We start from the raw sequence: 27,097 nt of genomic DNA on the forward strand, positions 1-27,097 counted from the left end.
TAATTTGCATACATATTTCATGTTTCTATAAAACTATTGATCCATGATAACATTAATTAACATAGATCAATAATGGATATTTTTGCATCCGAACTGTAGAACCATCTGATTATACTGCTTATTTGAAGGTAAAATGAAAACAAATGAACAAAGAGTAAAGAGGATGTTTCTGTATGTGCACTCATTCCAGTTGTGCCGTGAACGCTTTTTGGAAGAACTGGAGAGCTATAGTGCACAGGTGGAGGAGTTTATTGGCTTTGGTGAGCTGACGGATCTCAGCATGTACCTAAAGAAAGGCCAGGTCCTCAATGGCAAACTGGAGTTAGCAACAGAAAAGGTATATTAGGACATTGTTCTGAAAAAAATATGAGCCTGTAGTAAAATTTGTTGCAGAAGACTTAAGAACTAAGGAGAGTGAGAGCAGACCAATGCTGGAATTAACTTGCAGAAGGAGTGTAGATATACTGACATGGCACAGCGAAATTGTCTTTGTAACAGTCCAGCAGCTCCATTCACAGTTGTGTAAGATAATCTTTTTTAGTATGATTAAAGTTTAGTTTGATTTTAGAAGTACTTCAGAAATTAGGTTAAAAACCAGAGGTTGTATAATGGGTTAGTTCATTGTATTTGAAGGTGAACATACAGTATTAACCGTACCACAAGAGGGCATCATTGGATGGAAAATTAACTCAGTCAGTTCACTCATACACTGATTCTGTATCCATCTTCTCTTCGCATTTCTCCTTCTACCCTTACCTCTCAAAACCCCTGCCTCGTATTCTGGAAAGATTAATGATTTCAATCTAGAAGAGGAGGCCTACAGCTGGTCTATTTCCCAGTATCCACAACGTAAGAAGATCCAGGAGAAGCTGGCGCCGTTCCTGCACCTCTATGAGACAGCCACTGACTTCCTAAAACAATATGAGCTGTGGCTTCACGGGCCACTCTCTGGAGTGAACCCAGACAAGGTACAAGCAGAGTAATGTCTTTACACTCAAAATGACTTTATATTCAATACATAACTGACTGCGGAGTTTAGGCGACATTTAAAATTATGCTTGGATTTTCACAACATGAGTTTGAAGCATGTGACAGTGACATCTTACATCTTCAGCATGCCGTCAGTGGTGATGAGAATGCAAGTCCTTGTAGTTATGCCTTTAAATGCTACATGGCAATTCTTCCAGTGAAGACTTGATGTTATAGAAAAAACTTTTTATGTGCAGCATATTTAGTTATTATAACCTTTGCTTAAAAACAACAGCAACAATATATAAACCCACAATGAACCTGTGTTTTATTATATGTCTTCAGATGGAAAATATTAGTTTATGTCCATTTTAGTAATTTCCTGTTTACCTCTGTAGGTAGAAGGTGATGTCTCTAACTACTGGCGCAGTCTATATAAGCTGGAGAAAGGCTTCAGTGAAGTACCTAGTGCCCTAAACATAGCCACCACTGTAAAGGCCAAGGTGGAGGACTTCAAGGAGCACATTCCAATGGTTCAGGTAAGACCCTAAGAGAAAGATTTAGTAGCTATAGATGTCAGAATTACTTTAATTTCAGTAACATTGTTATTCTATCATACTTAATAAATTGTTATTTAATTTTTAATGTACTACTTCTGCTTTTTTTCAGGTACTGTGCAACCCAGGCTTGCGTCCACGCCACTGGAATGCTATGTCAGAGTTGGCTGGCGTTGCCCTGCAGCCGTCTGAGGACCAGGCCTCTGTGGCTCACTTCCTGTCCTTGCATCTGGATGAGCACCTGAGCAACTTCGAAGGCATCAGTGAGGCGGCCAGCAAGGAGTACTCCTTGGAGAAGGTCATGGAGAAAATGGCAAGTGAATGGAGTGATATGGAGTTCAGCCTCCTGGCCTACCGAGAGACGGGCACCTACATCTTGTCATCTGTGGATGAAGTGCAGATGCTGTTGGATGATCACATTGTGAAGACACAAACCATGAGGGGCTCACCCTTCATTAAGCCTTTTGAGGTAGAAATACGGTAAGAGACTAGATGAGTTGCTTGAAAGTTTTGCTTTACTGGCAAAGCAGCTCACTAATGTTATGAAGTACATAGAGAGATTCCATAAATTCACTGTTGATATGCAATCCTTTGGCAGCCTGTGTATACTAGTCTAAACAGAAATTAAGTAGCAAATACAGACTGACTTTTCAAAGCAGTTGGATTCTCACAGTATCTTGAGAGAATCAAAGAGGATCATATCAGTTGCCTTCTCATGAGGAACCACTGGCAGATGCAGGCCTGTGTGTCTGTGGTGAAGACACTGAAAAGCAACTGATTGGTTGACTTTAGGTCACAATAGACAGATGTTCAGCCAATCAAGTCCAAACTGTTTTCAAAGATGACTTATTAGCTAGTTCTGTGTTACAAACCATCTGGTGAGTAAGGTTATTGTCAATCTGGGTTTACCCACCAGTTAGGTTAACATGTTTGCCCCACCTTAGACTAAGACAGACTTTACTGTCATTTAGGTATACAGCAAGTGTACACTGAATGGAATTATGTTGCACTGGCTCAGCACAGTATTAGAATTATTATATTATAATATACAACAATAGGCTATCTATGTATAGCAGTGTGTATGGTGACAGCAGTGTGCAGGGTACAGCATAACATAAAGAGTATTGCATATAAGCCAACTGAACAAATTGGGCAGATAAAGGGGCAAATAAAGAAGCCAGCAGGGAGTACAGTCTATAGTGGGGGTGTGAAAAGTCACTGATGATGTTCCTTGCTCTGGACAAGCAGTGGTTTGGTGGAATATCCTGAATGGAGGGAAGAGAAGTCCTAATTATCTTCTCCGCCGTCCTCACATTCTTACAGTCAGAGGCTGCTCCACTAATGTTAACTCTTTCCTTTGTGTCAGGAAGGGGTAGCGGGGTAAGGAGGTTAGGACCCAATTGCAGGACTCAGAGGGCTGAGGCAGGAGTAGGCGAAAAGGTTTTTAATAAAAAAAGACAAAGCTGACAAAAAACAAGAGCGCTGCTGACGTGGCAGGATGTCCAAAAAAAACAAAAAACAAGATATGAAAAAACTATGGCATGGAACACACAAACATGGCAAACAAACAGCATGACAGGACAAGGAAGAAAGGGGAAGGCAGGGCTATATATACACACGAGGAACAGAGGAGTGACGAGACACAGGTGACACAAATCAAGACAACACAAGGAGAAACCAATGACCTAATCAAGAGGGGAAAACACGGAGTAACACATAACAGGAAGTCAAGAACTTAACAAAATAAAACAGGAAACAGAAAACAGAAAAACTAAACCCTAAACCATGACTGTGAAAAACCAAGAACATAACAAAATACAATAAACAGAAACCCAAGAAACCTAAAATACCTAAAATACCCTACTGTTGAACAGATAACACAGTATGTGAATTCAATTACCCATAAATAGGCCACCAGAGATCATAAGATCTTTTTTTCACTGTTAGGGGGTAAATGATCAATGTTAAAATGCTAATTGCATAGCTTTAAATGATACTGATTTAGACGTTGCAAGTGTCCTTCAGTATTTCTGTGCCATTTTACAGAGGTGCTTGAGATGGAGTCTGAGTTAGAGCATTTATATTTGTAGAATAGTGAATTAGCAACATACCCAGCACACATACACTTAATACCTCTACTTGAAGACTTGAATTATTTTTTTGTCCAGAATTGTAGCTACAAAATAATTACTATTCAGTTTTTCCCAATGATTTCAGCAAATACCAATTCCCCACTCTTCATAATTTGTTGCTGCCAGGCATAGTTTTATACAGGATTCCCTGCAGCTTTTAGAAATGTATTATGATGATATATATTGGACAGAATGCTTGCACAAGAAGATTTTGATCAACATTTTGTAATAATTTTATATTGCTATTGTCTAGCTTTGTGGGTGTTAGAAGATGATACCACAGAGAGTATAAGGATCATCAATTTGTCCATATCTCTTACTATACACGCCTTGAGTCAATTCTAAGTGTGCTCTAACTAAAAAAACACAACCTTCCCATCATCCCTATTGTCATTTTCTCATGAATTTTAGGGAATGGGAGGGCAAGTTGCTGCTTCTCCAAGAGATTCTGGATGAATGGTTAAAGGTTCAGTCCACATGGCTTTATCTGGAGCCCATATTCAGCTCCCCAGACATCATGACTCAGATGCCTGAGGAGGGACGCCGTTTCACAACTGTTGACAAAACATGGAGAGACACCATGAAACAAGTCTCTCTGGTAAGTTGTTTGATCTTATGAATTTTTTAAAATAATTATCTCAGCTCCATGAGCTTCTCCTTTGACTAACAAGTACATTATAAGTACACTTTTAACTGTCAGGGGAATATATATATATACATATAACACAGATATGTCAAAATTACCTGGCCTTGTCATAAGTTTAAACACATGTTTGATGCTATCCAGGAATCTCAACTGAACAATTTTGAAAAGGCTGATTAATAGGCACAACATGCAGAATGTGACCTAAACACATTTTATCATTAGAGAGATTTGAAAGTAAACTTTCTAATGGCCTTGTTTTTAGATAGCAATCTTCTACCTATTGGTACTAAAATGCTGCTTTACAGTCACAGACGCATCTACCCTTTCGCTCACACAAGCACCCACACATTGACACACCAGTGACACGCACTGGGAGCAACTGGGGGTTGAGTGTCTTGCTCAAGGACACTTCGGCACGTGGCACATTCCGGGGATTGAACCGCTAACCGCTAGCGGGTTGTCCACGAACCCAGCTCACGCGCTCCACCTACTGATCCACAGTTATTAAATAGTTGATTGTTGTGACATTCTGCAAAAATGATCAGACAATTTACTAGTGAGATCAGCAGAAAGTTGAGAAAGATTTTTAATGCTCAGAGCCAACAAATAAGGTAAAGCTAAAAAGGACTTGCAGTTTGAATTGCAAATACACTTCTAAATTCAAACATGACAGACACAGCTCAGGCCTGATATATTTTACCAAGCAGCAACCAAATATGAGGTTGTCTTTTATATTCAGATTAAACTGAATGCTTGGCTCTGACACGTACAGTATGACAGCATAAACTTGACCAGGTGGGGAGACACACATATCTACACATGAACATGCAGAATGAGAGTAAAATCCAGAGGAAAGGTAAACAAATACAATAGAAGGAGTACGTAAACAGAGGGGAAACAGAGTGGAGTGAATAAGCTGGAAAAGAATAGAGAGCAAGGCAAAAGATAAATAAATAAATAAATAACTGAACAAGGATAGAAAGTGAGTCTTGCACCAGCATCCTCAAAGAGTTTCCAAAGGGTAATTGGCGTTCTCAGTAGACCTGAAATGAGACACATCAATTTCAGGCAGTGTCCTCCAGAAAGCCCAGGCTGACTGCACCATCAAATAGAAATTATGGATTTTGTCTGGAAGGGGCAGGGGTGTATGGAGCCACAAAGAAAATGAGGTCACCAAGGGACAGGGTGCCTACGCACACAGATGCATGCATACTGTCTCATTCACTGTGAGTTGTTTACAATGTGTTTTAGAGCATGTTGGCACAGATGTAGTACCTTTTACACTTTCATTTGTGCTCACTCGGTTTCTGGAAAATGGGACTCAGTCTGATAAGTCTATCAAGGATTTTCCTTTCTTAGAAAAGGTACTGTTCTATTGAATACTTTCATTCTACAGATTACCTTGGCTTGAACAATGTATGATGATGGAGAACAGAAATACAATTAGCAGTTTTATAGAGGTATTATTGTAATTTGAACGTACAAATTAAGAATGAATATCAAACACACGCACACACAGATACTGTTTTCTACACTGTAGGTCAGGCACAAATAAGTATTTTTTGCCAAACAAACGGCTCACTGGTTAATGATAACTTACATATTTGCCATAGCATACACCAGTATATGGCTGTTTTTCTTGTTAAAGACAAGCACAATTTGCAGCACAGCATGTTTACAGAAAGTTCCAATCCCCGTCTGTTCATTTTAGGAGACAGTGACTGGGATTATCAGTGATAAAATACAAGATCCAAAATTAACTTGAGTACAATTTGAGACTGTACTAAGACATATTTGAATAGTAGCACTAGTGGTTGTAAAAACAGCTTGGGGACCATTGGTTTGATCCCCCTCTATATCTATTGTTGAGGTGCCTTGAGCAAACAACTAAACCTTCCTAACTGCCCCTGAGCCCTTTGTTTGACTGTCCACTGCTCCGTAAGTGATTTAGAAACAAAAAACAAGATAATATATCATATTGTTTATGACAATGAAAATTATAATTTGCATCTTTAATCTCAGATTTATTTCATTGTTCACAACTAAAGCACCATATTGTGAAGGTCAGTTATAGGAAAAAACACCCTTTTGCTCAGGCTTGTACTGCATCAAAAACATATCCTTTCACATCACCCATAGCATTGATCAGCAGTGCATGAAATTAGAATCATCTCAACTACATACTTTGACAGAACATTGTGAGCAAAGAGGCAGGCTACAGTACGGCTCTCCTGCCCACAGACCACATCAGGATGTAATATTTTGTTCACAGGCTGTCGTCATCAGATCAACCACTGGGAGGTGCTCAAGACACACTTATCTTCCAGTGCCGCATATCTCAAATTCATTTTCCTACCCCTGCTTTTTTTATTTTCTTCTTGCTTTAACGCGTCACTTTCCTACAATTGCATGCACAGTTACAGATAAAAACAGGGTCAAATCAATTTAAAAGATTCATTCCGATGAACCTCTCTCCTTTTATCTATGCAGCACACCACACCCTTGCCTCCTCTAATGAGCCGTGGGATAGAGAAACAGTTCACCTCTGAGCTCATGGAGAAACTGACTGGCACATTGTTTACTAACATACTGATTGATTCACCTGATAAGAATGCGGTAGTATTCAGTAAAAGAGAAGGTCACTTAATATTGCATTCACACGCAGGCAAATGTAATACTCTGCAGGATGTACCTTGAATATATAAGACATGTGTGTCCTGGATGTGCGATGTTTGTCAGTTGAGAACAAAGAAAAATACATTTTCTTTATGCAGATTGTAGACCTGCTATATCAGCCATGGACAGATCCTGTCCTCCGTTGAAGCCATCTGTTTGGTTCATAAAAACTACATTATCACATATAATACATGCATTTCAGCAATGCCGTTCATTCAATGTGCACATGAATAGCCTCCCTCTGGCACAGTGGATATAAAAAAAGACCTGTTATTGCATTGTCGTCCCAAAGAATGGGCCAGATTCACAAGTGCGAGGAAATCTATGAAAAGATAGAATCACAGTTCATCAATCAGACATCCTTAGCCAGTATAATTGTATGTCCATGGATATAAAATCAAACAGAGTCATTATGGAGAAATCGAAAGCAGTCACATATTAATTATGATTAAATCACTGCCAAGCAACTTAAAAAGAGATCTCAACCATTTGAACCTCTTTAGGAGTTGTGAGCAATAAAAGGTAGGCAACACAATCTCACAATCTTCAGATGTTTTATTTTTTGGCATTTTGCCTTTATTGGAAAGTTGACAGTCTAGAAACAAACACAAGGAAGGACAGAACGAGTGCCTTGGCATGGAACCACTCGGACAGGATAATCAAAACCATTAGATCACGTGTTACTCTATTTTTCATGTTGACTCCACACTAGCATTTTGCACCCTTCTGCATTTTATTTAACGCCACTCAGAAGGATGATGTCTGGCTTCATTTCAGAATTGCAAACATGTTCATGTGAGCAGGTTAGACATTGGCTGTCCAACCTCGAAAATTAGATAGACTTTTTATTTGGACACTTGCTGGGGCTGACAGTTCCACGGGATATTGAATTAGTGTACAGATGAGATGATATCACAGCTGAAATATTTTATAGGTGCTAGACAGGCCTTGGGTGAAATCTCTATTACTGTCTCGCCATCAGGTTTTTTTAGGGTGCTGTGTGACAAGAGGACCTCACTGTGGAACATATAGTGGATGTTGCTATAGAAAGCTACTGACGTGTTTAAGTGTCACTTTCGAAGCAGCAGTGAAAAATATGAATCCTGAAAGTTGAGACCTGCAGCTGGGAACTTTGTAGGAGTCAGCATGGACCTGAAAATTTTCAAAGGGGCAAAACTTGTCAGATTTGATTGTATTTCATACTGCCAAATCCTGTAAATATGTTGTAATGAGCTGATAGAAAAGACAAAATTTCCAATATCAGTGGTTGTCCAAAGCTTTAAACACTATTCTCTTCAATCTGACGTAGGACAAGCATGTGTTGGCAGTAATAGCCATTGAGAAGATGCTGGAGAGGCTTAAAAAGTCAAACGAGTTTCTGGAAATGATCCTCAAAGGCCTCAACAACTACCTGGAGAAGAAACGTCTCTATTTTCCTCGGTTCTTCTTCCTCTCCAATGAGGAGCTGCTGGAAATCCTCTCTGAGACCAAAGATCCCACAAGGTAAGTTGCCAAAATTGCAATTATTATCATGTGTATTGACACCTTGACAAAGTGAAATGCAAGGACTTCTACCAAGTTACCAACTTTGATGCCTTTCGCTCCTTGCAGTTTGTCCTGGGCAGACACTTTTAACTAAGCAGAAGGAACAGAAGGCGAATCGGAAAAAGAATAAAAATCGCAACAAAATCAGTAGGGATCCTGCAAGTCCGTTGCATGGACCCCTAAAAATAGATACAAGTTAGTTTCGCACCACAATATGTAATGAAAAATATGGTGGAGCCTCAAACCATGTCCAAGCATCTGCATGAGAAAACAGAAAATCCAGAAAAGGAAATAGAATACAATGAAAGAGATGTTGCCTTTTAGAGACAGATTGTAAGAGGTATTATGGTAAACCAATTATACAAGCACACAACACCTACTTTACCCTCACAGTGCTTTCCCAGAAGTCCACACTGATAGCCAACCCTTGTCTAATTTCACCCAAGGCATTCGGTTAATAATGAACATGATTTCAGGTGAAAGATTTCCTAGCCTCTTACTCTCTTGCTATTTCTATATCCTCCTATTTCTATTCCTTGTTTTTGTTTTTCACTCTACTATCCCTCAATTCACTCTGTGACTGCTTGGAATTCTCATCACATCAGTATAGATAATGCACAGCTCTTGTACAACTGTTAAGTAAAGAAAAGGGATTTTTGCAGTAGTGATGTGGGCTGGGTGTTTGGGTAAGCTGTGGAATACAGTTAATGTGTAGGCTTGTTTCTTTTCTTTCTTTCATTTCTAATCATTCACTGAATATAATGGACTGGCAAAGGGTTAAGTTTAATTTCAGGAATACAGAGGAACAGAGAACCCCAAAGTAGTACATTTTACAAAAAAGTTCAAGGACTCAAATGCAGGACACACATGAGGAGGGATGTGGCAAGTTGTAATAATAAATGTCAATTAAATGTACAAAATAGAAAACAAGAGGCACTGCAGAGTCAAAGCTGGATAAATCCAGATAGAGTCAAACTAAAGTAAATCCAAAAATACACAACCCAATAAGAATAAAAAAAACACAAGGAAGGAGGGAACGCAAGAAGATCCAGGAGAAACACAAGGAATAACAGTCAAGTGACGTTGGAAATAAACAGACGAACTGACAACCAATAAAGAAAAAAATAGGACTGTATATACACAGCGAGCACATGATTCAAATAAGGGTGGAGCCAGCAATCACACAGGCTGGAAAACACAAGGGAAGCAAAGCTAATGAAAAGACATAGGGACAAGGATCTTTACAAATTAAAACAGGAAGTAAGTAAAACAGGACTCATACAAGAAAACCCAAACTGAATAAAAGTCCCAAACTGAAACTCGTGGAAGAACAGAAAAGCTGACCAACAAGGAAAATCCAAGTCCATATCTTGACAGGAAAAGGTACAAAAAGGATGACTTGTAGATCTTGTACAGTTAAATTATCTACAACCAAGGAGAAGTTTGCGATCTGCAGCAGAGGACATAGTGTTTGGACGTGAAAAAAAGGTGAATAAGGGGCATCTTCTAGAGATTTTATGGTTTTAACTAAACTCTGATACATATTCTAACATATCTGCTCCTTAAAGGTTACAAGAAGTCATAATCCCAGTATAAAAAGACAGTGAACATTGTTAGTGACCTTTTCGAGAATAACTGCTCCAGAGATCTCCTCACTAGCTTTTTTGTCCATCTTTTGAGCTGTGAACTTGTGTTTTTATTTTGTTATGATTAAATATAAGTGGAAGTCATCATCATCTGAGCACACATTTGCTAGTATTAAAATGGTGTCATTAAATCTGTTAGTACCTAGTGTTCTGTAACATGAAACCTGATTACAAAACACAAAGCTGCTGACAAGGGAAGATCAGCATTCATTCCACGTCATCTTTTCTATAACAAAATAAAATTTGAAGTTTCTAATGCTACACATTGGGGACTCAAGCTCATAACAAGATAGAATTTTGGCTGGGTGATCTTGTTACAGGGACACAGTGACAATTTACTTCTCATCTTGCTGGATGCGCAGAAAAAGCTGTATTCCTGTCACTGGATTGCCGCTGGATTCATTTATATACAGTTCTGCTGTGCACTCAGAGACATTTGACAAACTAACAACCTCATCAACCTCACCACAATCACATAGTTGTGTGCATAAAGTGTGAATAAAGCTTGGGCAATTTACAGCCAGTATGTGAGTATCATTGTTCATTGTTCAAGCATGTAAAATGTGTCAAGGCCAAACATGTTCTTGGCCATTAGATCAGCTATACTGTAGAGATAAAGCTACACCTAAGTGATTCTATTTTCTTGTTCTTCTTATTCCTCTCCATAAGGGTGCAGCCTCATCTGAAGAAGTGCTTTGAAGGCATTGCCAGTGTGGTGTTCACTGATGTGCTGGATATCACCCACATGAAGAGTAGTGAAGGTGAAATGGTGCAGCTCCTGGATGTCATTTCCACATCCAAAGCCAGGGGCCAGGTGGAAAAATGGCTTCTGGAACTCGAGAATGGCATGATTGCCTCCCTGCACAAGGTGTCTAGGAGACTCTTATTGTCATGGTTTTATAGCTTAGACCTAATTTATATAGCAAACAAAGTTTAGCAACAATGAACTTTCTTAACTGAGGCACTATGCTTTTTTGCAACACATTATATAGAGTGAGTTATAAAGCCCAAGTTATGCTTCCGCGTTGACACAGCGCGAGGGGGCGTACGGACCTATTACGTCCTCTCGGACCCCAGTAACTTCCTACACAAGGGCCAGATGTGCACCTCCCAAAAATCCTCGACGCGCGTCGAGGCGACGCAACAGCAACGCAGCAGCAACGCAGCGGCATTGGCTGTGATTGGTCCGCTAACTACATCCGCTGGAGACCGCTTTTCTGGTTTCCACTCATAAACACCGCCATTTTTAAAAAGTCTTCAGTTTGGTTGGTCTTTGAGAATGGACAACATCGTTCACTGTGACTACGACAAAAGCCGGAAGGTAAATAACTATACGAGGCGAGATGCGTCACAAGAGTCTCGGTCGGTCGGTCACAAAAAATCATAGCGCCCTCTACCGGTGTGGCATTGAATTGCACTTCGACACGTAAACCCCACGCAGAACCATCACGGTCTCACGACCGCGTCCAAGCAACTGCGTGGCCATTGCGTGGCCATTGCGTGACCATTGCGTGATCACTACGTGGAAGCATAATCCAGGCTTAAGAATTTACCCTGTTGTGTTTCACAACTAAACTGCATAACTAAATGCAGCATTTCAAAAATCCTCCATGATTTGCAAACCCTTGTTGTTCTTGTGGTCCATTGTAGGTAATAGGGGAGGCAATTGAAGCATACCCCAATGAGCTGAGGATCAACTGGGTGCGTGCTTGGCCAGGTCAGACCGTGTTGTGTGTCTCACAGGTCTACTGGACAAAAGATATCCATGAAGCTATCAATTCAGGACAGAAGGTGATCAACACTTTGTTGTATTTCTTTGCACAAACCATGTGTTCTGGGTTATGGTCTACTATATCTACCTGGCTTTGGGGTAAGTAATTTAGTTTTAGATAATTTAGCATTAGAGTACATCCTACAAAAGCTCACTTCTGTCCCTCTCAGTGCGGGTCTGCATTGCTGTGCAAGCCATGTGTTTTTCAGGAGGATAAATCTGTCTCCCTTTGAGAAACTCAGGTTCTTTAACACCTGCCGATGTTTTTTTTAAAAATCCTCAAATATTCTGCTAACCATACATTCAAAGTTTGCCAGTCCACTGCTCACACTGTTTCTACATTTTGGTTTAAATAATTCAAATCATGGTTGTTCTGGCTTGATTTTTACAGACTAAGATGTATTCACTCATTTCACATTTAAAAAGCAAACAGGCCAGCATGCTGTCCTATCTACAGTATGCTTTGAAGCTCCATAAAGTCTAAAAGACAGAAGTAACTGTGGCAACATACATGCTTGTGTACAAACTTTATGGCACACATTGCCTTTCAATGAGTGTGTTGCTGTAGAGTTACAGTAGGTGAATATGGGTTGGTCAGTTGACATAAGCAGCAGGAGTCTGCAGTCATAATAAGCTGCTGTTTTATAAAGGTAGACAGGAAAACTCACATGTATCACACGTAATATTTTTATAGATCAGAAACGTGTGGTGTCTGGCTTGTGGACTTCTTGACAGGGACTGACATAGTTGCTGTTTCAGGGATCAAACCTGTGTTTATATAATGTGTCACAATACCATCCTCTCTCTGTATTGATAAACTCCAGCAGGGTCTGCCTTTTTTTAATGATGCCTCTCTCTCTCTCTCTATCTCTCTCTCTCTCTCTCTCTCCCTCTCTCTCTATCTCTCTCTCTCTCCCTCTCAGGCTCTAGATGCCTACCTGGAGCAAAACAATAGACAGATTGATGACATTGTGGCTCTTGTACGTGGAAAGCTGTCCAAGCAGAACCGTGTGACACTCGGAGCCCTTGTTGTGCTGGACGTCCATGCCAGGGATGTTTTAGCTACACTTGTGCAAAAGGGAATAAGTGATGAGAATGACTTTGAATGGCTTAGCCAACTGCGCTACTACTGGGTGGTATGTGGAAGGTGGTGTGGGAGGGTTAAAGTGTTTTGGGAGTTTGGGGATTAATGTCAACTCATAAATCATAAAACATACCTAGTGATTAACATCAGAACTGCTTCACACCCTGTCCAGGAGAATCACCTTCAGACCAAGATGATCAATGCTGGTTTGCCTTATGGCTATGAATACCTGGGCAACACTCCACGTTTGGTGATTACTCCACTCACTGACCGCTGCTACCGGTAATGTTACTACACACGCAACCCCAACACTGTTCTTCTTCTCTTATGTTTATTTGTTGGAAATGCCTCAGCAGCTTAATGTCTTGTGTATACACTACAAATCTCTAAGTTGGTGATGGCTGCACACAATGAATCAATCTCCTATGGAATTATCCTGTCTACAAGATTTCTTCCTCCTTTTTCACCCATTTTTAGGGCTAAATTGAACTTTTCTCGTCCTTATTCTAACTAGTGTCATAATTAATAGAAAATATTTAAGATCAACTAGGAGACATTAAGAAGACAGTGTAATGATTTCATCAGGCACCTGATGAACAAGCACAATTTTAACTTGAACTGAAATGAATTGTCTTCTACCCTTTCCTATCAGAACTGCAATATTAATTCATGTTTAAAGCTAAATTTACAATTCAGTGACAACATTTCACAATCCAGTTATTTATGCGTTCTAGCAATGAGAGTGATTACCCATACTGAAGATTACTAAAGATTTTAGAGATTAGAATTTTAGAAAATAATGACAGGAATACGACAATGACACCATACAGGATGTTGCACATTGTAGAAACTTGCTACAGCTATGATTTCAAAAATGCGTTCAAGATTCTGAGTTTATTTTTAAAACCAGCACTTGAGCTTCGACTATTTACTGTGTTCTTTGTTTGTCGTTTTTCAGCACTTTATTTGGTGCCCTCCATCTCCATTTGGGAGGGGCCCCAGAGGGCCCGGCTGGCACAGGAAAAACAGAGACAACCAAAGATCTGGCCAAAGCTGTAGCCAAGCAGTGTGTGGTATTCAACTGCTCTGATGGACTAGACTATATTGCTTTGGGCAAATTCTTCAAAGTGAGTGTATTCACTTAGTATGACTGAATCTGAACTGATGCAAACTAAAAAGCCTTAGACTTGAGTGAAACCAAGCACTTATATTAACTCATGCTGTTACCCTCCTCTTTCGGATGGAAGTGTGCCAGAGCACATATTTATACCTGGGAATATCCCACCAGCAGCACTATTAGCACTTCAAAGAGCCACATAACAAAAGATGCCACGTGGGTAAAATGTCTCTAGTTCTTATTTCCTCATATCCTAGAATAGCATATTAACATGTAAATGTCAGCCTATACACAGCACTGAAACCCGTCCATACAAATATAATAAAGCATAGTGATGCACTTGCGTTTGCCATTGACATTATACAAAGACATTTTTTTTCTAGTAAATACCACATGAACATTGCATCTGCGACAATTTCCAGGCTTAGAAATTTATGAATGTTAAGATTTGTCCTTTTAAAAATAGCACTTCACCGGCAGCTCTGCACGACTGCAGCTCATCAATGTCATGTGATGGCAGCTATATGTCCTGAAAGTGTGAATCCACAAGAGCCACACTAAATGATTGAAAAAATGAAATTGATTACAGCCTACTGAAATTTCCTCCCACTTGCCATACTGAAATAGCTCACATATACAGGCAAAACTTTCTCATACAGCTGTGTGTGTGTGTGTGATCAGGGCCTTTTGTCCTGCGGAGCTTGGGCCTGCTTTGATGAGTTTAACCGCATTGACTTGGAGGTGCTGTCTGTGGTGGCTCAACAGATTCTCACCATACAGAGAGGTTTGTTTTTTTCACATTCTGCCTTTCTTCCCTTTTGATCTTTGAATAAACTGGCAGTATACCAGAAACAATTTTGACGTAGTCTCACCAGTGAAAAGGCAGATTTTAGACAACAAAGAAGTGAAACAGGAAACTAAGGCAATTTGTGTAAGTTGGCCAGCAGAACTTCAAGCACAGCTTTGTTCACTGCAGCACAGCGGTGTGTTCTACATGTGCTAGGGGCAGTGAATGACTTGCGTCATAACATGGCCAAAGTAGCCAAAGGGCTACTCAGAATATCCTTAGTTCAGAAGTGAAGTTTAAAAATGGTAATAAGTTTCTGTTCCTTAACTGGTGCTAGGGATGTTTTTTCCAGAGTTGTTTTTAAAATCTAGAGTTTGACAAAGCTTCTACATCTATGGCCATAAGTGTTAACCAGGCCATGTGTGTTTATAAATGCATTTAATGGATATGGGCCATTTTGTTATGAACTGATAAGGTAAACAGATTGGGTGGACTTGGTGTAGAGAAGTAGAGAAGGCTCCCTAAAACTACTTTTGGAATGAATCAATGATACATTTTTAGCCTTTGATAGTGCAAACATTTTGGTAACTCTGACTAACTCTAACTGTCAAAGTGCACAAAGCCATACTGCAAACACATGCTGTATGTAACTGCATCTGTGTATCCAGGAATTGCTGCCCATAGTGAGATGCTGTTGTTTGAAGGGACAGAGCTAAAACTGAACCCATCTTGTGCTGTCTTCATCACAATGAATCCTGGCTATGCTGGACGTTCTGAGCTGCCAGACAACCTCAAGGTACAGTATCCATATTTTTGTTTCTATTTTAAATGTTGAAAATATGATTTTTGGAATATATAATTGCAGGTTTCAAAGTAATTTGTATTCCTTTTCATAAAACTGCCTCTTTATACCAGGCTCTGTTCAGGACTGTCGCTATGATGGTACCAGACTATGCAATGATTGCAGAGATTGTGCTCTACTCGTGCGGTTTTGTGACTGCAAGGCCTCTTTCGGTGAAAATAGTGGCCACTTATCGACTCTGTTCGGAGCAGCTGTCTTCACAGCATCACTACGACTATGGGATGAGAGCTGTTAAGTCTGTGCTAACTGCTGCTGGAAACCTTAAGGTAGTACAAAAAGTGATTAACTCTGATATGATGAGATTCTTTATTGGTATCTTCTCCTGCAAATTAACTCCAAACAACTACACAAAACCTAATCTCTACGAATCTTATGAATCTCACATAAATGCATAGGTATGAGTAGAATTTGTAGTCAATGAAAACGATTTTGGTACCGGAAACTGACTGTTGTCATTTGAGTGGACTAACAGATAAACAGTCCAACAAGAGAAATAAAGTGTCCCATTCTGTCGGTAGCCTAGCTAAGATGTTGTGTTTGACTAATACCTTAATCAAAAACAGTGTGAGTGCAAATTCAGTGCGAGTGAAACAATTCTGTCGTACACTACATTTGACTCAAACTCCATTCTTGTGTCACACTTGCGTGTAAATGCCTCATACTGTTATTGTGACAGTTCTGTAAGATTTTAATAGTAATTAACTTTCACAGTGAAAAATACATTTTAATCACTGAACAAAAATTACTACAAATAGTAAAAGAGCACAACTTGGGTACAGCCTTTCTCAACTCTTGCTCATTCTGTCTGGATGAAAGTGCTGAGCAAGTTGAAAGGCAAATATGCACATAGCTGAGTGTATTGTCTTGCCTCATCTCCAAAACAGATTTAGTTGTATTTTTAATGCACACAAAGCAAGGTTTCAGTCGGGTTAGGTTACATATTGGTAACTCTGTGGTACTACTTGTATATTTATTCCACATAAGTAATCTTTCAAATGTAGTCAGAACACTGACTATTGGTACCTACATTTTCAAAACATGACATGACAGTTGTTTTGCAAAGTGCAGTGATGGGTGAGAGTGGATGTAAAAAAAAAACTGAATAAGGTTTCAAAGAAAGCTATCAACAGATATCTGCCTTTTTTATAAGCAAAGGATATGCCCCCAATTGGTGACCTGATGCATACATTTAGATTTTTTTGTATAGGCTCAGCATATACACTAAGCCAGAGGCTTAGTTCTTATCACTCTCAGCTCTTCTTATCACTGTGTTTATGTCTCATATTATCTGCCCTAAACTTACATTTTTCTCTTCTCTCTGTTCCTCCCTTATACTTCTTGGTGGGTTTGTTACTCTGCAGCTCACATTTCCAGAGGAGGATGAAGACACCCTGTTGCTGAGATCCATTATTGATGTCAATCTGCCCAAGTTCCTGGCCCATGATCTGAAGCTTTTTGAGGTGCGTGGAGCTCTTCTCTGGATTAACGGAGCAGTTCACATCAACTCATGCCAGCCATGTTAATTCCAGCCAGTTTGGAACCATGATGCACAAGAACATATTAAGTCTGTTTGAATCATTGCACTGTTGTGTGTGTGTATGGATGAATGATGATGAACAATGACTTTCTGAAAGGTTTCATGTGTGTGAATATATATTTTTGTATGCGAGTGTATCAGTCTGTTTATTACCATTGTACAGTGTGGCTATTATGGGAGTACCGGTATGGATTGTATGTTCCTTCTTTCTGCTCCAAGTCTCGTCTTTTCACTGATACTCCCCTACTTTACTGTTTCATCACAGGGTATCACCTCTGACCTCTTCCCGGGAGTCCAACTCCCTAAACGTGACTATCGTGTCCTGCTGGAGGCTATTGAGGAAAATTGCAAGCACATGAACCTTCAAGTCACAGAATTCTTTATTGAGAAAATCCTCCAAATCTTTGAGATGATGATAGTGAGGCATGGTTTCATGCTGGTGGGGGAACCCTTTGGAGGGAAGACCAGTGCCTACCGTGTGCTAGCAGCAGCCCTTCACGATGTCTTTGAAAAGGTATGATGTCCACTTGAATTTAACCAGCAGACTGAGGAAAAAGGTGGAGGTTGTGGTTGTAGTGTGTTGACAATTGTAATTAAGATCAAGACGATATACTGATTGTAATGGTTGGAAAAATCACCAGTATAATAACCGGAGAGTAAGAGGTGGTGAAAGCACAGGTACTCGACCTTTATTATGTTCATGTCAGGTATTATCCTTTTCAATTTTTCAGAAATCTTGAAAACACAGCCTTATTTTCAGATGGCTGACCATGCATTTTTAAAATGTTTTTATCAGAAATTTTGATGGGGCTTCCTGAGTCCTTGGGACATGAAGTTACTCAATCTGTAAAAAAAACAAAAAAACAAAAAAAACAATGCTAAACCTTCATGTCAAGTAAAAATATGTGTTACACTCACTATCCAAGGCTTATCTGAGCTACATGTTTGTCCCAAGTAAACACATCCATCCAATTTGTCAGAGCTGTAGTCTTTGTTTAGTAGTTATCGATCTCACAGAGAGGACCAGAACTGGCTTGTTGTATTTACATGGCTGAGAGGGCTGAGAGGCATCCCACCAAGGAGACAGACGAAGGCCTGCTGATGGAACGTCTGGGAATGCCACATTTATCATCGTCATCCTTGTCGCTGCACATCCACTGATCATGTCCAGCACCCCTACCCCCCTCCCCCACTACCACTTCCCACTCCTCTTTTCCCCAGCAGTTTGCTTTCTCATTGTTTTTAACTCAAACTGACACCTTGTCTGAATCACTGTTTGTTGCAGTTTTTGCTTCTCTTCCTCAGTTAGCAGAAGTTGTGTTATACCAGCAGTTATTTTCTAAGCAGGGACAAGTCAGTCAGATGAGTGGCTCATACGCTCGTAAGACTCCTTGAGACGCTTTTGTTTTGCCTTAACTATATAAAGTCTATATACCTTGTGTGTTTATGTGTGGGCCGTTGAATGTCTGTCCTATTTATCTATACATGTTCATAGCTAGACATATTTTTATTTTACAGTCAATGATATCTCAATTCGTACAAGTTATTTATGGATCTGCATGCATGTTGTTGTTACATCAGGGTTTGATGGATGAGAACCAGGTACAGATCACAGTAATCAACCCCAAATCCATTACCATGGGCCAGCTGTATGGCCAGTTTGACCCTGTCTCGCATGAGTGGTCTGATGGCATCCTTGCTGTCAGCTATAGATCCTTCGCCTCCTCCCAGGTAAGATGGCAGCCCTCGAGTATTCTCACAGTGAATAGCACTGGTTTCATCTAAAACACACCTCAGTTCAAACACAGTCAATTAAGTAATTCAACAAACAGACAATGTTATATATGTGCACACTGCAGAGTTGTGCAGTCTCCTATTGAATACGGAGCACTTGGTATCCAAAACAGAGAACAATGTAACAGAGTTTGAAGCCAAAGATAAAAATATGTGACCTTGTGTTTAGTATATTACACCAAAACTGTTGTTGTGAAACTCCTGTCCACTGTGAACTGTTTTGTGATCTTTCTTCACTTTTGTCAAGACAGACACTCATTTTCATTAGATACATTTAGCTGGCGGAGTTATGGAAACATTACTAAAGAAACTGTTGTGATACCATCTTGTGTTTAGGTTTAGCTGGATTGGACTTGGATTTTTTCTCAAGAGAAAAAAAAATAATTTACAAGGAGGACTTCCTACTCTTCAAATGCTGAGCTTATTATTGTCTTGCATCTAAATTAGCAGTACTGTTGTTTGTCTTACACAAAAACATACTGTGACATTTTAACCAACGCATGATATTTGCATATACCAAAGACAATTAGACCAATGCTGTCTCCAGACATTTTAACAACTTTTTGTCATCAGTTGAAGTAAAAATAATTATGTCTTTGTTTCAGCTATATTGTTCTATGCAGCTTCATAAAGGCTAAGGCTTTGCCTGGGAATGTTTTCTCAAAATAGACAGTGAGGACCTTCTTGTCAGGCAGGCAGTCGAGATGCAGAATCGTTGTATTGCAGTGTAGCACGCCGTATGCTTCCTTCATAATGAGTAATGCAGAACTGAATCACTTAGAGCAGGAAACGTCTGCTGCACCTCTCGCTATGGGTTGAAACTTTAAAGTGGTTGTACTTGTGCTACATTAGGCTGTGACCAGATGTGCATGCAACAAAACGATGACACTGAGTTGCTCAGTCTCAGTTTATGAGTTTTGGATGGATCATTGTACAATAGGCATGACATTCCAATTAACTGCAAGCTGTGAGAAAGAAAGGCTGCTGTGACAGGTAAACAAAAGAAACATTTGGCTGTCTTGTTAAAATTAGATCTTCAATAACTCTCTTTCATTGGTGTGCACACGTATCCACACACACACTAGATACACATGGGCAGACAATTTACAGATGCAATGTAGGCATGTCCTAATGGAAAATCATTTGTTCACACTATTCTCCTATTCCTTCCAAATGAACTTGTCATTTAAAAAAAATGTGTCTGTATATGAAGTTGTCATTTTACAAATTGTATTTTTGTGAAGAGTGAAGAGTGGCAATACATACTGATGCAATAATAATAGAAAACAAGAACTAATCTTGTCTTGATTTATTTTCAGAAAAGTATTTTTTCCTCTCTGGGCAAAACCATTTCTTTGTTTTCCATTTTACTAAACTAATTTTATGTCTGCTAATCTGGAGTCAACACCAATGTAGTGTGTTAAATCCTTGACATACAAAATATATATTTTTTTTCAGTCAGATGAGATCATTACATTACAGCATACTCTTTTTCCTCTCAAGCACCAGATGGCCCCAGCCCAGGCATCTCCATTTGTTTATATTATAACAAATCAATTTAAAGTGCAGCTCTTGCCAGCCCATTTAACTGGACAATTGACACTTATTTTTTACCTCCATTATGACAGTGTAGGTGCTACTTTCATTCATTTTCAAACATTCTTTACTTAGATAAGGTAATGCTAATGCTTAGGTAATTCACAAGAGTTCTTTCATGACCTTGAAAACAACACAATGACTATGCAGAATGCTTCTTTTCTTTTTCTGTCCCTCTAAAATTATGTTGTTTTTATTTTCTGGTAAGTTACAAAAATTAAAATGACAGCATGTCACTATTGTGGTCAATAGTGGCGACTGCTTGTGACCTTCCAGATGTGAGCAGTCCTATGTCTTGTGCCTCTCAGAGCCCTGACAGGAAATGGCTTATCTTCGATGGCCCAGTGGATGCTGTATGGATCGAGAATATGAACACAGTACTCGACGACAACAAGAAGCTTTGTCTGATGAGCGGTGAGATCATTCAAATGTCACCACAAATGAGCCTTATCTTTGAGCCCATGGACTTGGAGGTGGCATCACCGGCTACGGTGAGAAGCACCTTTAGTTTCATTATATTTTTCTTTGTAGTGTGTCTTTTTCAACTGGGGCATGGAGTGTGAGATGACTGTAATGGATGGTATTTAGCTTAGAAATTCACAGTGATGTACTTTATTCAAAGGTCACTATACTTACTTTACATGCAATTGTTGTCTTTTCAAAAATATCTGTATAGTTAACTATAATATGGGTTCATGTCCCATCCAATTGGAACGATCACTTCTCATTTTTTCCTGTTTCATACTAGAATTAACACAGTGTAGAAAAAGAAACCACATTCTTTAATTTTTGTGAACTTTCCCCCTTTTCTCACATTTTGAAATGTCTTTTGCACTGTGGTTCTTTTAACTACCATCTGTGCTGGCTTTGGAAGAGCACAGACAGCAATGTGCTAACATCAGCTACTTCTTTTTTTTTTTTTACAAAGACATGGCATTTGTCAGTAGGGCATAACACTTACAGCAGATAGTCATGCAGCTTGCTTCCCTGCTCCCAAACTCCAAATTCCATCTCCTCTAGGTGCAGAAAAAAATCATTTCAAAGATGCTAAGCTTTTCCACTCCTTTGAAATAACCTGCAATCAGTGTATAGCTATTCTGCAGTATTTAAAAATTGGACCTCTACTTATAGTTCTTTGTTGGGAGGCAGTTACAAGTGCTTTTACTTGCAATACATGCATGCCTTGAGAGAATACCTTTACTGGCTCCTGGCTCTACTTTTTAAATAAAGAGATTTTTATATTTTTTAATTCTCTCTAGCCTGACATCTGTTCCTTTCAACATGCTGAATGCAGAGGCATCAACATTTTTTTGATCACAGAGAACTCTACTCATGCTTTGCACAGTCCCCTTTGGGTCTGTTAATCTCTCATTCTTTCTTTGTCTGTCAAAATTATATTTCTTCCCCATGTACTATCTTAAGATCGTACCTTTTTTTCCCCCTCCTACCACATCTGCATGCATGCTGTGCATTTCTTTTATGCATTCACCCATCTTTTCTCAACTTTTCTTCTAACTTCAGCTATATTATTCATGGGACGTGACATAAATCTGCAGGACTGTATGCAAGTTCTAGGACTGGATCATTAGAAATTATATCATACAGTATAAGCAGCACACATTTATTTACACTGTTATTTAGACATAATTTTAAAGGATGTAATGCAAGTATTTGCCTGATCTCCTTGTATATGTCTTCATTTGTTGTCAAATACCACAGCACCACCAGAGTGCTACCCTATACTACAGTGGACCTCAGTGCCTACATCTAGTTCCCACCATTGCATCCAACATTTCTCTTACAATTAACCTAATGCAGTTCTGCTTATCAGTTTTGCCGATACAGTTTTGCTTATCGAGAATATTACAGAAAAGATTATTCTTAAAAACTGGTTTTCCTTTATGAGTTAAGAACCACAGGACCTGTGTGTTGTTTGTTGTACATTTATGGCAGGTGTCTCGGTGCGGTATGATCTACATGGAGCCACATATGCTAGGCTGGCAGCCTCTTATGCTGTCCTGGCTCAATACTCTGCCATCTACAGTCAATGCCATGCACAAAGACCTCATCAGTGCCCTCTTTGACCGCATACTGCCAGCCTGCCTCCAACTCATTCGAAAGGATACCAAGGTGCTGAATTGATAAAAACTTTCATCGAAACATACTGTACGCTTCCAGTCTTGCAGTGGTTCATAGTATTACCTATACAAGAACTTTGCCTTTAGTTTTGCTCTTTTTAGAGTTTTAAATATTTAACTTTGTCTTAGTTTTACATGTCAGTTACATACAGTGGTTTGCAGTTTGTATTAGCATGTTTAGACAACTATATTTATATTATAATTTTGAATAATTTCAGTCAGGCAGTGTATTCAGACATCACATCTGGTGCAGTGTTGATGTGTGTTGTCTCTTTTTGCTTGATTCCAGGAGCTGTCCCCGACTTCTGATGCCAATCTAGTGAGGTCCCTGATGAATCTGATGGACTGCATGATGGAGGAATTTCAGGATGAAGCACAAATGAAGAGCATGAATGACAGAGATGTTTGCTCCTGGTTGGAGGTTTGTGTCCACAATACTGATACTCACAAATGCCTGCATCATTATAAAGTGATTATTGTAGGTTTTTAGCACAACCCTACAAGACGGGTTTACAGTACTGTGTAGTGGCCTGAACATCCAATTCCAATACCCACTCTCATTAATCTCACACACAGCTAGTTCTGTGTTTGAAAGTTTGAGTCTTAAATGCTAGTCATTCTGTTTAAATAATGCAACTTATAGCATTGGGCAGATTATTAGTGCAAACAAAAATGTCAAGTCCACAAGAGGTTAGAGAAACTAACATCCAAGACCTTTGAGAGTCTCTGATGTGTCACCTCAAATTTGATTACGCTGCACATTAAAAATTCGCACTTGAACAGACTGTAGAGACTGAATCAGAGTAAACAGTCTTGTCATGTGCTTAGAATACAAATTGAGAATGTGACTGATAAAAAAAGAAAAGGCTGAAACAGGCAAGTTTTATTTTGCTTTGTGATGATGTTGTCAGCCTGTGGTGCTGCTCATGGAAGCAGAAAGAAATGCTCACACAAAGAGAGAAACTGCCCTTAATGGGTACAATTATTTTTTTTACAGTTTTCTCTGGTACAGCAAGAGAAAACTGAGACAGTTAGACAGTTAGTGAATGAAGACAGCTCTGTCTCATGATATTCACTGACAAGAGACAATGGCCCTTTTAGGACCTCGTATTAACATCCATCCTACGCAATCACAAGTGACCAGCAAGTGCGGGTGTGAACAAACCAGCATTTAGGACACATTTGAGATCCAATCAGTCAGACCACATTTGGAGGTGGACAATTTGTGCCTGCATTCTTCAGCAGTGTGACACAAAATGCCTCCAGGGTCACATTTAGGACTGCTTCCTCAACTGCCCAGCTCTTGAAAAAACTCAATAAAGAAACCTAACCACTCTTAAGAACTGTGTTCTTTAGTAATAAGAACCTTGCAGAATATTTGGCCTTGAAGTTTTAACCCGACAGCTAGCAAATGCCTAATATATACAAAATAACCACGGTATGTTTTCTATTAAGTTGTCATATTGTGATGTGAAATAGTAAAAGAATGTGAAATCAGACAAAAAACATCAAAATTTGTCTGAAGTACTGAAATGTAAAAGCTAAAACTGTCCTTTCAGTCATCTGCAGCTTGATTTTCGTTACTTTAATTCAAACTTCTGTTAGTTGCAAAGGGATAAAAAGCATTGCAATGCTCTTTGTGCATTCAAAAACATTTCTTCTACTAAACAACACAGATACAGTATAAACAAAAGAGCATTCATTTTCTTTTTTAAATGTACTGTACTAATCAGGTCTGCCTCCACAACGCATGGAAAAGTTTTAGCAGATGAGCCTTTTCTTCTGCCCCCTGTATGAGTTCCAATTGATTTATTTTTTTTTTTGCCTCTGAATCATGTCTTTTGAAAGGACTGCTATTATCCCCCTGTGGCATACTGCACTGATGAATGCCTTTCAACCCTCTCTCCCATGTTTCTCAGACAGTCATTATCAAAGTGTTGAATTAATCAGCTTTTTAACAGCAGGAGCTATCATGAGGCTGCTAAGCCTCATTTCCAATTCCTACAGTATTCCTGCTGTTTTTTTCTAACAAAGACATCTCTTCTCTGTGGATTCTGTTTTTTGTCTTGTAAAGAAATCTTTACACTGGTTGAGGCATTTGTCTGGTTGCTGTATATTTAAATCAGTTCAGTAATTGCTAACATTTTCTGTGCAAAGAGATATTTGACTGCAGATTTTGTATGTGCACATAAAAAGAGTTTTTAGGCCTTTGTTATATTGTGATACAGTATTTACCCATTCGGTTAGTTGTAAGGCCTTAAGGTACAGTTTGTAGTTATCCCATTTACCTGAAGAGTAAAAATTATATTTTCTTAAGTGCTGGACTGAAGTATTATTTGGAGATACAGTTTTAAACCACTAGCACTTGAACAATGTTTTTCTGCTTTAGCATACACATTCAAAAGAAACGCAAGTGTACATTCACTTACCTATAAAACAATATGTCAGAAGGAAAAAGGTTTTTATAAGCCCCAGCATGCATGTGGCAGAAATGTATAACTATGCTAAGTCTTCTCATTAAGACTCTTACACATGATGCGACAACCCACAAATATATCTACTACTTAATTAATCTTTTCTTTTTCAAAGGGCATCTTTGTGTTCTGCCTGGTGTGGTCAGTGGGTGCCAGCTGTGATGATTTGGGCCGGATCAAGTTTGATGCACTGGTAAGAGAGATACTGAATGGCTCCTTAAGTGCAGAGACCATGGCCCGCCATGGTATTCTGGCCACTGTTGAGGCTCCACCTAAACAGCTCACAGTACCCTTGCCAACTGAGGGAACAGTCTACCAGTATCGCTTCATTAAAGAGGTAAGTCTGCTTGAAATGTACAATTAAAGTTGTGGTTTAATTATTATGTTAGTGCTAAAGACAAACTCTCTCTCTCTCTCTCTCTCTTATGATGAAGAATACAAAAACAAATACAAATACAATTATGGTATATAGTTTTGTGTATGCCATCAATACCACTGACAATAACTGACAACAGACACAAAACAGAGCCCCCTGAACATCGAGCACCTGTTGACATGACAGAAGGACATAGAAGTATTAAATGTTGCTTCTCCTAAGATGGTTAAGAAAGATGGTTGTGACCTTTATAATGTCATACTTAAGTCTTTGTCACAGCAATGAATCTGCCTTGAATTTGCTTCCAGTGATAGTAAGCAAAAACATATCCAGTACAGAATAAATCCAAAAAGCGTTTTTTAAAAAAAAGGCAACTGGATTTGTCGAGTTTTTTGAGAAGACGTTTCACCACTCATCACCACAGTGGCTTTTTCAGTTCTTCTTCACATGACAGAATAAACTTACAGGCCAATCTCCTTTCAGAGTAGATATTTGAATTCATATAGAGTGAAAAAATGTTGCTCGTGCAGAGAGAAATGTATGATCGAACTATATGACATGCTATGTTTTAACCTTTTTAACCTGATATATTAATGATCTCTTTATTATCAACAGCATGCACTAATAGTGGTAGCAAAGGTAATCCTAAAAAGAAACATTTTAGCATGGGTCATGTTAGTGTTCTTTGTTCTACAACTTTAGATAGAGAAAAGTAAGGAGTGACATAAACTTAGACAACCATATTTGTCTCAAAAAATATAGAATTAGACTTAGACATACTTTATTGATCCACAAGGGAAATTGCTTGGTCACAGTAGCTTAGTTGCACATAAAAACACTCTTAAGAACCACAAGTAAAAGGAGTAAAAGAAAGATTAAATCAAATAAAATATAAGTAAAACATTATTATATTATTATATTAGACACATTATTGTGTGTGCTCCATATTACCCAGTGAAAAATATTCTTTCATATCCCAAATGAAAATCTCTCTTTTTCTTATTTTACATATCCTCTTTAGGGCCCAGGCAGGTGGGAACTTTGGACAGATATGCTAAAGACTGCTCCTTCCATATGCAAGGATATGCAGTTCAATGAGATCATTGTGCCCACTGAGAACACAGTACGTTACATGGCACTGATGGATCTGCTCATCACTCACCAGAAGCCCACTGTTTTCATTGGTCCCACTGGTACTGGCAAGAGCGTCTACATTACAGTGAGTCGTCCGATGTATGCAGTATACAGTATGCTGAAGTGACCTCTCAAAACAAATCTTTAGCCATGATTCAAGATTCCTGCCATAAAATATGACAAAACTTCACACAAATGTCTTAGGAGGATAAAATTACGAAATTACATACAATATCCAAAATGTTAAAGGTTAGCT

At 39.1% G+C, this 27,097-nt stretch overlaps 1 protein-coding gene across 1 annotated transcript in view; it reads left to right on the forward strand.

Moving 5' to 3' along the window:
- dnah7 (dynein, axonemal, heavy chain 7) overlaps positions 1 to 27,097 on the forward strand; it is a gene marked incomplete at its 5' end in the record, with an annotated part of 66,691 nt that overhangs the window by 7,184 nt on the left and 32,410 nt on the right. Inside the window, 22 exons of the mRNA XM_084545519.1 lie at positions 191 to 337; positions 789 to 968; positions 1,368 to 1,508; positions 1,639 to 2,006; positions 4,070 to 4,256; positions 8,290 to 8,483; positions 10,841 to 11,039; positions 11,822 to 11,962; positions 12,866 to 13,078; positions 13,199 to 13,308; positions 13,985 to 14,153; positions 14,825 to 14,927; positions 15,599 to 15,726; positions 15,846 to 16,058; positions 17,154 to 17,252; positions 17,595 to 17,843; positions 18,911 to 19,060; positions 21,028 to 21,210; positions 22,673 to 22,849; positions 23,147 to 23,278; positions 25,447 to 25,668; positions 26,729 to 26,926. Of these exons, the coding sequence (XP_084401645.1) occupies positions 191 to 337; positions 789 to 968; positions 1,368 to 1,508; positions 1,639 to 2,006; positions 4,070 to 4,256; positions 8,290 to 8,483; positions 10,841 to 11,039; positions 11,822 to 11,962; positions 12,866 to 13,078; positions 13,199 to 13,308; positions 13,985 to 14,153; positions 14,825 to 14,927; positions 15,599 to 15,726; positions 15,846 to 16,058; positions 17,154 to 17,252; positions 17,595 to 17,843; positions 18,911 to 19,060; positions 21,028 to 21,210; positions 22,673 to 22,849; positions 23,147 to 23,278; positions 25,447 to 25,668; positions 26,729 to 26,926 (3,903 nt within the window). The remainder of the gene's footprint in view (positions 1 to 190; positions 338 to 788; positions 969 to 1,367; positions 1,509 to 1,638; positions 2,007 to 4,069; positions 4,257 to 8,289; positions 8,484 to 10,840; positions 11,040 to 11,821; positions 11,963 to 12,865; positions 13,079 to 13,198; positions 13,309 to 13,984; positions 14,154 to 14,824; positions 14,928 to 15,598; positions 15,727 to 15,845; positions 16,059 to 17,153; positions 17,253 to 17,594; positions 17,844 to 18,910; positions 19,061 to 21,027; positions 21,211 to 22,672; positions 22,850 to 23,146; positions 23,279 to 25,446; positions 25,669 to 26,728; positions 26,927 to 27,097) is intronic.

This window comes from Chelon labrosus (genome assembly GCF_963514085.1).
Source record: "Chelon labrosus genome assembly, chromosome: 5".
Lineage (NCBI taxonomy): Eukaryota > Metazoa > Chordata > Actinopteri > Mugiliformes > Mugilidae > Chelon > Chelon labrosus.